The following is a 10470-nucleotide window of genomic DNA, read 5'->3' on the forward strand; positions in this document are numbered from 1 at the left end:
CAGAGTCTGCAGATAGCCCAACTTGGGGAAATCTGGGAATATCTTTTCCAGATTCAGAACGGAGGATGCAGAAAGAAAGCCAGCTTACCTGAGGAGACGGTGACCTGGGCTCCCGCGCCCCAGACATCAAAAGCATTGCACAAGAACACAACTCATACCGCTGCCCAAACAAAAACCTGACCCCCATCTGGACTGGACACAAATCATCCAGAGACCCCAGAGACTTGGCTTGTTGCCAGAGAGAAGGTGGTAGCCAACAGAGGAGATCTCACCTGAGGAGACGGTGACCAGGGTCCCCTGGCCCCAGACATCGAAGTACCAGTAGCACAGCCTCTACTCTGCCTCTGTCCCTATACCAAAATCTTCCCCACGGCCGGACTGGGAACCCCACAGTCCCCAGATGGGTTACTCACCTGAAGAGACGGTGACCAGGGTCCCCTGGCCCCAGACATCGAAGTAATCATAGGCACAGTGGGGTGGCCCTGCATCCAGGGCCATAAAAAAACCCAGCCCAAAGTCCCTTGGAGTCCCCAGGGGGCTCCAATGCCCAGAAATGTCGCTGTTTGGAGAGACCGCCACCAAGGCTCAGCTGGATGGGGTGTGCCTGTAGGATGGTGAGACCCTGTAAAGAGAGAAGAGAAGAGGAAGCAGGAGAAGAAACAAAGGGAGGAGAGAGGAAGCCGCACCCATTCTGTGCTCTGGCCTGGGAGCCTCTCCTTAGCCCTTGGTAGGTGGGGCCCTGCGGCCTTCTGCTGCCTGTGCCCCTCATGCCTTCTCCACCTAGGAGCCCAGGACCTGTCCACAGGAACTCTCTCTCCCTCTGCACTGGTCTCCTGCCTTCCAGGAAGTTGCCCTTCCTCTCTGACCCACTCCTTCTCCCTTAGCTTCCTCAAGCTCCCAGGCTGCCCCTGGAAAGCTCCAAACCGGAGGTTTTTGTTGAACCATGAGTCACTGTGGCCCCAGTTAACACTGTGGTTCTCTGCTCAGCCAAAACCTTGCATCGGCCACAGACCACAGAGTATGGAGCCCGACCCCCAAATTGTCAGTCATCTCTCATGTCAGGGACCAGTGATTTTTCGCAAAACAGTTACTAAAGTACTGGAGCCTGTGGGGGCTTTTCTTCTCTTTGAAGTCAGAGCAGAGGTGAGGTGGGGCTGCCTCCATCTGTCACTGACCCGTGTTTGAGGTGTTTATCAGCTATGGAGAAAGGTCTGTGATGGTGGTGGGGGGCAGTGTCCCTCCATGGGCAGTCATGGAGGGACTTTATCTGCCACTGGGTATCTCTGCAGTGCACTTGGGTGCCTGTGGGTGCTCAGGCCGTCCTTTGCTTTCTGATCGCATTCATACAGCAGGAAAGTGACCTAAATTAAAGTCTAAAGCGTCATCTCAATGGTCCTGAAGGGGCAGCATCTCTGGTGCTGTGTCATCCATGCTCAGGGTGGATGCGTCCCCTCCTGGTCTCTACCGGAGCTTCTGGGTCTCCATAAGGGGTCTTAGATCTGTCCTGGGTAGCACAGGGGACAGTTCAGTGCTCTCAGAAAATTCTTTTGCCAGTGGTCTTCTCTTGAAGGAGAAGTCTTGGGGTTGGATCCCAAGATAGGAAAGAGTCTGTATTTACCTGTGTGAGTTTGTACAGAGCTGGGCCCTCCAGGCCAGCAGTGGGTGCTTAGGGAGTATGGAAGTTTGTAGCCCCAAGCTAGGCATGAGACTCTGGTAAGTAAGGACCTGGGGGACACAGATGGTATGGAATGATCAGGAGAGAAGGTGACTTTGGCCTGGGGATCTGGGACACAGGTAGGGTGGGTGAATAGGAGAGGTGGTGTGTAGCTAGAGAGTTTTCTCTCTGGGCCCCACCAAGTCCCAGCAGTCTGACAGCCCACTTATAAAATAAACACACAGATGCTTACATTATTTAAACTGTTTGGCCTAATGGCTCAGGCTTCTTGTTAACTGTTCTTATATCTTAAATTAACACATTTCTGTTAATCTTTACTTTGCCACATGGCTCGTGGCTTACCAGTACCTTACATCTTCCTTGTCATGGCGGCGGCTGCAGTGTCTCTCTGCCTCAGCCTTCCACTTCCCAGAATTCTCTTCTCTGCTTGTCCTGCCTATACTTCCTGCCTGGCTACTGGCCAATCAGTGTTTTATTTATTAACCATTCAGAGCAACACATTTGACATACAGAACATCCCACAGCAGTGGTGTCTGACTTGGAAACCTGGGGACATGGGAAAGTGAGGTGAGCAGGATGGGGAGTGGGCTGCAGTGCAGAGGATCCCCTCTTTACACTGTGTTCTGAGCTCTAAGAGCGAGGGACAGAAGAGGACCAGCCTTCCTTGTTCTCTTGGCTGGGGTCCTGCTCTCTGGAAGAGCTCTAGATCTTAGACCCTCAGGTCTATCTTAGGTGGTCTCTTGAGAGAAGGAGGGGTAGGGCTGCCCCACGCTCCCCAGGGGATACCTGCTCCTGCTGTGGTACATCAGTTACTAATAAGGGAATGGAAGGTACCTTCTATGGACTTCCTAGCCCACAGTTTGGACACTCATAGGCTTTCCTCCTTACTCACTGCAGAGGTCTAGCTAAGCTACAGGCACTATTGCCTGCCTGGGTCTTAGTTCTCTCCTATGATGTAATATGCCTTGTAGGCTGCAGTGTGACAGGATTTGACATCCCAGGAGGAAGCTCTGGACCTTCCTGTCACCTCTCAGCTGTGCAGAGCTACAGTGGATCACTATCACACAATAAATCCACCTATCTACACTTCTGTTGTCTTCGTGCCTCTTCTGCAGTAACCATGGTATAGGTCTGCAGACCTCCTCTGCCCTACCTGCTACGAACATGTGCCAGGAACAACACACGGGCATTCTAATTTGCTTTTCTGTTGTATACGATAAATACACAACCCAAAGCAACTTGGGGAAGAAAGGGTTTGCTTCATCTTATGACTTAAAAGCTATCACCTGGGGTTGGGGTTTTAGCTCAGTGGTAGAGCACTTGCCTAGCAAGCGCAAGGCCCTGGGTTCGGTCCTCAGCTCTAGGGGGGAAGCTATCACTGATGGAAGTCAGGGTAGGAACATAGGAAGAGATGAAACAAGAGTCATTGAGGAATGCTGCTTATTTGGCTTGCTCCCTCTGGCTTGCTCAGCTATATTTCTTCTTTTTTTTGGGGGGGGAGGTAGGGATGTTATTAGCTGGTAGAGTACTTGTCTAACAAGCACAGGCATTAGGTTGTATCCTCAGAACAAGAAAGGAATGTTTATAAGAAAGAGCTCAAATGCCCATTAATTGGTGAAGGAATAAGCAAATTATGAATTATTTATATAATGGAGTGCTATTTAGCCATAAAAGGGAGATGCGTTCTTTTATATAATAATATGGATAAATATTAAAAAACCAAAACAATACCATGCTGAGCTATATTCCTTATATAGTCCAGGCCCAGCTGCCTAAGTATCACCCATAGTGGGCTTGGCCTTCCTACACTCGTTATCAGTCAAGAAAAAGGCCCACAGACATGCCCATAGGCCAATCTGATGCAGGCAATTCCTCAATTGAGGTTTTAACTTTCCAACTGTGTCAAGTTGATAACCAAGATTAGCCATTATAGTGTTGCAGACATGTGCCCTCAAAGAGCCAGGTAAGGAACTGGACCTGTACAATGAGAGGTACTGGCCAGGGCTGAGTTGGTTTTCCATCCTCTGCCCCACAGCTGGAGTCTTCTGGGACCCTGTCCCAGGTACCCTATCTTCTCTGACCTTGTCCTGTCAGACTGTGTCCCGGCAGGTTTCACCCTGTCCCACCCTACCTGTTCAGCTCCACACCTTAACAGATTCTGTCCCAAGAACCTAGTTCTTGGCATGGCTACTCTGAATGGGACCTGGGTCTCAGCTGAGGACTGAACACTCAGGCAGGTGGAGGAGTCACTCTGGGCATTCATCTCATGTATGAGTCAGGGCAGGTCCGTTGAGCTGCTGGTGAGAGCAGTTGGGGAGCTGTGGGTGCTCCTATGGGATGTAGAGAGATGCATTCGAAAGATGGTTAGAAGCAACTTTCACTCCATCATCAAACTTCTGGATCAAGATGTTCGGCACAGGAGATATCAGACATGATGGTTGACATGTGCTTTGGAAGACAATGACAACGGTCAGCTTAATCAAGGGTCCAAGTCCTGAATGAAGGTGGGGCCTCTGAGCCTTGGTGTGCTGGGCTGGCTCTGGCAGTATTTTCCTAGGACCTAGCACTGCAGTGGACAAGGCAGTTGGAACAGGAATGCTCCTGATGTCCAGGCATGGGAGAGTGCATTGTCTCTAGGTTTGACTTCCTACTGCCTCTGTCCTGAAGAGGTGTTCTCCATGTTCTTGAGGCCACCACTGTCTAGGTCTTTTACTCCAGAAGGATGTCCCCTAGGCAAACAAGGTGCCTTCTGACTGGTTTACTAAAGAGCTAACAGTCCATAGCTAGGCGGAAGAGGATGGGAAGGACTTCCGGGAAGAGACAGGAACTCTGGGAAGGAATGAAGAGGCAGAGATTTGCCAGTGAGATGTAGAGGAAGTCAGATGAACAGCATGGAGGAGAGGTAATGGGCTACGGGGTTAATTTAAGTTATAAGAGCTAGTTGGTAATAAGCTTAAGCTAAGGTCAAGCCTTCATACTTAATAAGAAGTTTCCATGTCATTATTTGAGAGCTGGCAGTCCAAAGAAAGACCTGCTACACTTGGCATCCAAAGTGGAGCCACATGTATCCAAACACAGGGCCTGAGAAACCTTGGCCTAGCAACTGCAGTCTCCCAGGCAGCCCTGGTGCTCATGGTGTACGGAGGCACTGCTCCTTTAAGAGGCCCTGCTATGCGGCTGAGCCCCTGAACAGTTGGCACCCTGCTCAGCAGGAGGAAGGCCCTGCTGAGCACTGGCACAGCCACTTCCCGGAGCTGAGGCCAGTAGGCACAGCCTCTCACAGAAGGGAGCCACAGTGCACAGACATTGCAGTTTCTCTGGAAAGCTTGTAAATGCTTGCTGCATATGACTGCCCCTTCCTGTTGGGTCTGTCATGGCAGGTAACCTGGCCCTTTAAAGCTTGGCTCTCACAGTTAGAAAGGTATACAAAAAAGACAGGTCCAGACCAAGAAAACCTTTGAACAGGTACAGTATGCTTTAAAATGTGCTTGGATACTGAAGAAAGAAAAGAAAATGGGAATAGATAGTCATAGAAAAAATAGTTTAAAAATAATAAAGTCTTAAAGAGAAACTAAAGTAATATAAAAAGAATAAGCCACGTAAGAATGGGAAATACAATAACACAGGGCATTTGGATCCTATATAGTGCTTTACTACCTTTAATTTTCTCTAAATGCTAATGAACAAAAAAATGACAGCTGCTGACAGACATTGAATTGTGGAAAAAAACTACTAAATTAAACCAGCCTATATATTTTAAGGATCTTTCTTTTTGCTTAAAAACATTTTTTCTTTCCTTTTACACGCCAAACCCTGTTCTGCCTCCTTCCCCTTCTCCCGCTCCTCCCCCACCTACCCCCATCTCACTTCCATCCTCTCCTCATAGAGGGCAAGGCCTCCCTTGGGTAGTCAACACAGGCTGGCCTATCAAGTATTGGCCGGATGTAGCCCCTCCTCCTTGCATCAAGGCTGAGTAAAGCATCACACCATAGGGAATGGGCTCTAAAAAGCCAGTTCCTGTACCCGGGATAAGTCCTGGTCCCATTGCCAGGGGACCCACAAACACATCAAGCCACACAACTTTCACCCACATTCAGAGGGCCTAGTTCGATCCCACACATGCTCCTCAGCTGTCAATCCAGAGCTCCCACTAGCGTGAGTCAGATATCTCTGTGGTTTTCCCTATCATGATTCTGACCCCCGCCCTTGCTCTTATAATCCTTCATTCCTTGCTGGGGGATGTCTTTCTGTGCACTGTGAATATATGTTGTTCCCATTAGTTAACAAATAAGCTGCTTTGGCCTATGGCAAGGCAGCTTAGAGGCAGGTGAAAAATCCAAAGAGAGAGACAGGAAAGAAGAAAGGCAGAGGCAGAGAGATGTGAGCCAGCTTTTGAAGGAGCAACATGTAATGAGATGCAGGTAAAGCCACAGAACACGTGGCAATACATAGATTAATAGTTATGGGTTGAGTTAAGTTATAAGAGCTAGCCAGCAAGAAGCTTTACATAAGCCATACAGTTTGTAAATAATATTATCCTCTGAATGATTATTTTATAAGTGGTTGAGGGACCACGGGCCACGCAGGAACCAGAGGAACATGAGACAGTGGGTTTGGGCAGGACCAGAGAAACTTTCGACTACACACAGTGACCTTTCAGGATCTATGTGAATGGACTCTGCCTCTGCCACATATTGATTGTTCTTAGTAGCTCTTGAAACCATGGAGCAGGACTATGATTCTCCTTATTTCACGATTCCAAAACCAGTACCACATGGATGACACTACCAAGATCTTCTGTCATCTTGGGATGGAGTCTTTGGATGAGTGTCTCAGCACACACTTCCCAAGGAGATCTTCAGTGATGATAATCTCTTTAGCAGTGCCGGTTGCTTCCTCAGCACCAGTGTGGATGTTCTCCTGGCTTGAAGTTTCGTCTGCTAAATAAACTAATCTATTATCTTTAAATTCAGTGTCACACAGGTTCTCAGTATATAAGAATGAAGTCAGATTCTTGGTCAAGATATCACCCAAATGGTCTCTATCCTAGGTCCCGATGGAGTTCTTTTTTTTTATTTCTAAGATATATTTTATTTAACACGATATATATTCAATATAATCTATCTATCTATCTATCTATCTATCTATCTATCTATCTATCTATCTATCTATCTATCTATCTATCTATATTATGAAGACATTTTCTACTCATTTTACATACCAAGCACAGATTCCCCTGTCCTTCCTCTTCCTGCCCCCAGCCTTCCCTCTCCAACCCCCATTCCCACCTCCTCCAAGGCAAGGTCTCCCATGAGGAGTCAGCTGAGCCTGGTACATTCATTTGAGGCAGGTCCAAGCCCCTCCTCCTTATACCAAGGTGGCCCAAAGTATCTCACCATAAGCACTAGGCTTCAAAAAGCTGGCTCATGCACTAGGGACAGGTCCCGATCCCACTGCCTGGGGGCCCCCTAAATCGTTCAAGCTAAACAACTGTCTCTTTTATCTAGAGGGCCTAGTCCAGTACCATGGGGGCTCCTCAGCTATTGATCCACACAATTCATGTGTTTCCACTAGTTTGGCTAGTTGTCTCTGTACTTTTTCCAATCATGGTCTTGATATCTCTTGCTCATAAAATCCTTCCTCTCATCGAATGGGCTCCTGGAGCTCCACCTGAGACCCGGCCATGGATCTCTGCATCTGCTTCCATCAGTCACTGGATGAGAGTTCTATGATGACAGTTAAAGTATTCAGCCATCTGATCACCAGAGTAGACCAGCTCAGGTACCCTTTAGACTATTGCCAGTAGTCTATGGTGGAATCATCCTTGTGGATTCCTGGGAACATCCCTAGCACTCTGCTTCTCCCTATTCCCATGGTGTCTTCTTTTATCATGGTATCTCTTTCCTTGCTCTCCCACTCTATTCCCATTTCAGCTCAAACCTCACATTCCCCTAAACTCTTATCCCCAATCCCTTGCCCTCCATCATTCCACCCCTTACCTCCAGTTTGTTAACGTAGATCTCATCTATTTCTCCTTTACTGGGCAATCCATGCATCCTTCCTAGGGTCCTCCTTACTAGCTAGCCTCCATGGAGCTGTGAGTTGCATTCCAGTCATCCTTTGCTTTATATCTACTATCCACTTATGAGTGAGTACATACCATGTTTGTCTTTCTGAGTCTGGGTTACTTCACTCAGGATGATATTTTCAGTTCCATCCATTTGGCTGCAAACCTCATGATGTCATTGTTTTTCTCTGCTGAGTAGTACCCCATTGTGTATATGTACCATTTTCTTTTTCCATTCTTCAGTTGAGGGGCATCTAGGTTGTTTCCAGGTTCTGGCTATCACAAATAATGCTGATATGAACATAGCTGAGTATGTGTCCTTGTGGTATGACTGAGCATTCCTTGGGTATATGCCCAAGAGTGGTATAACTGGGTCTTGAGGAAGAATTATTCCCAATATTCTGAGAAACCACCATACTGATTTCCAAAGTGGCTATACAAGTTTGCATTCCCACCAACAGTGGAGGAGTGTTCCCCTTGTTCCACATCCTCTCCAACAGAAGCTGTCTTCAGTGTTTTTGATCTTAGCCATTCTGACCGGTGTGAGATGGTATCTCAGAGTCATTTTGATTTGCATTTCCCTGATGACTAAGGATGTTGAGCAATTCCTTAAATGTCTTTCAGCCATTTGAGATTCTTCTGTTGAGAATTCTCTGTTTAGCTCAGTAGCCCATTTTTTAATTGGACTGTTAGGTATTTTGATGTCTAGTTTCTTGAGTTCTTTATATATTCTGAAGATCAGCCCTCTGTCTGTAACTGGAGTTTTCTGCAATCCTGCCTGGGCTCACAGCCACTCAGACCCAAATAAATACTCAGAGGCTTATATTAATTAAAACTGTATGGACTAATGGCTCAGGCTTCTTGCTGATCTTACATCTTAAATCAATCCATAATTCTTATTTATGTTTAGCCACATGGCTTGATACCTTTTCCCAGTTCTGCCTTCACATCTTGCTTCCTCTGTGTCTGGCTGGCAACTCCTGACTCAGCCTTCCTGTTCACAGAATTCTCCTCTCTCTTTGTCCCACTGATACTTCCCGCCTGGCTACTGGTCATTCAGCACTTTATTTATTAACCAATCAGAGCAACACATTCACAGCATACAGAGCAATATCTACAGCACGCTGTCAGATGTGGGGTTGGTAAAGATATTTTCCCATTCTGTATACTGTTGTTTTATCTTATTGATTGTGTCCTTTGCCCTACAAAAGCTTCTCAGATTCAAGCGGTCCCATTTATTGTTGTTGCTCAGTGTCTGTGCTACAGGTGTTATATTTAGGGAGTGATCTCTGGTGCCAATGCATTCAAAACTACTTCTTACTTTCTCTTCTATCAGGTTCAGTAAAATGGATTTATGTTGAGGTCTTTGATCCACTTGGACTTGTTTTGTGCAAGGTGAGAGATAAGGATCTATTTGCAATCTTCTACATGTTGACATTCAGTTATGTCAGCAGCATTAGTTGAAGATGCTTTCTTTTTTTTCATTGTACAGTTTTGGCTTCTTTGTCAAAAATTAGGTGTTCATATGTGTGCAGGTAAATGTCAGGGTCTTTAATTTGATTCCATTGGTCCACATGTCAGTTTTTATGCCAGTACCAAGCTGTTTGTGTTACTGTAGCTCTATAGTAGAGCTTAAAGTCAGGGATCATGATGCCTCCAGAGGTTGCTTTATTGTACAGGATTCTTTTAGCTTTCCTGGATTTTTTGATTTTCAAGATGAAGTTGAGTATTGTTCTTTCCAGGTCTATGAAGAATTGTGTTGGTATTTTGATGGAGATTGCATTGAATCTGTAGATTGCTTTTGGTAAGATTGGCATTTTTACTATGTTAATCCTACCTATCCATGAGCATGGGAGATCTTTCTATTTTCTGATATCTTCTTCAATTTCTTTCTTCAGAGACTTAAAGTTCTATTCATACAGGTCCTTCACTTGCTTAGTTAGAGTTACCCCAAGGTACTTTGTATTATTTGTGGCTATTGTAAAGAGTGATGTTTCTCTGATTTCTTTCTCAGCCCTTTTATCATTTGTATATAGAAGGGCTACTGATTTTTTTAAATTTAATCTTGTATCCTGCCACATTACTGAAGGTGTTTATCAGCTGTAGGAGTTTCTTGGTTGAATTTTTGGGTCACTTATGTATACTATCATATGGTCTGCAAAGAGGGAAAGCTTGACTTCTTCCTTTCCAATTTGTATCTCTATGTCTCCTTTTGTTGTCTTATTGCTCTAGTTAGAACTTCAAGTACTATATTGAATACATATGGGGAGAATGGACAGTATCTTGTTCCTGATTTTAGTGGAATTGCTTGAGTTTCTCTCCATTTAATTTGATGTTGGCTGTTGGCTTATTGTAAATTGCATTTATTATGTTTAGGTATGTTCCCTGTATTCCTGATCTCTCCAAGACCTTTATCATAAATTGGCGTTGGATTTTGTCAAAGGCCTTTTCAGCACTGAATAAAATGATTATGTATTTTTTCTTTCAGTTTGTTTATATATTGTATTACATAGACAGACTTTTGTATGTTGAACCAACCTTGCATCTCTGGGATGAAGCCTACTTGATCGTGGTGGATATTTTTTTGTGTGTGTGTGTGTTTGGAGTTTGTTTGCCAATATTTATTGAGTATTTTTGCATCAATGATCATGAGGGAGATTGATCTGCAATTCTCTTTCTTTGTTGCATCTTTGTGCAGCTTGGGAATCAGAGTAACTGTAGTCTCATA

The 10470-nt window shown here is 45.5% G+C and overlaps 2 gene segments (V, D, J or C); both read right to left on the bottom strand.

Moving 5' to 3' along the window:
- LOC102921979 (Ig alpha chain C region-like) overlaps nucleotides 1-152 on the bottom strand; it is a 213417-nt gene extending 213265 nt beyond the window's left edge. Inside the window, exon 1 of the C gene segment in view lies at nucleotides 89-152.
- Nucleotides 1-711, bottom strand: part of LOC102920138 (immunoglobulin heavy constant gamma 2A-like) — a 156629-nt gene extending 155918 nt beyond the window's left edge. The window contains 1 exon segment of the C gene segment in view: nucleotides 414-711. Within this exon segment, the coding sequence occupies nucleotides 414-498 (85 nt within the window).
- Between the last annotated feature and the right edge of the window lie 9759 nt (nucleotides 712-10470).

The sequence above is a fragment of the Peromyscus maniculatus genome, chromosome 14, assembly GCF_049852395.1.
Source record: "Peromyscus maniculatus bairdii isolate BWxNUB_F1_BW_parent chromosome 14, HU_Pman_BW_mat_3.1, whole genome shotgun sequence".
Taxonomy (NCBI): Eukaryota; Metazoa; Chordata; class Mammalia; order Rodentia; family Cricetidae; genus Peromyscus; species Peromyscus maniculatus.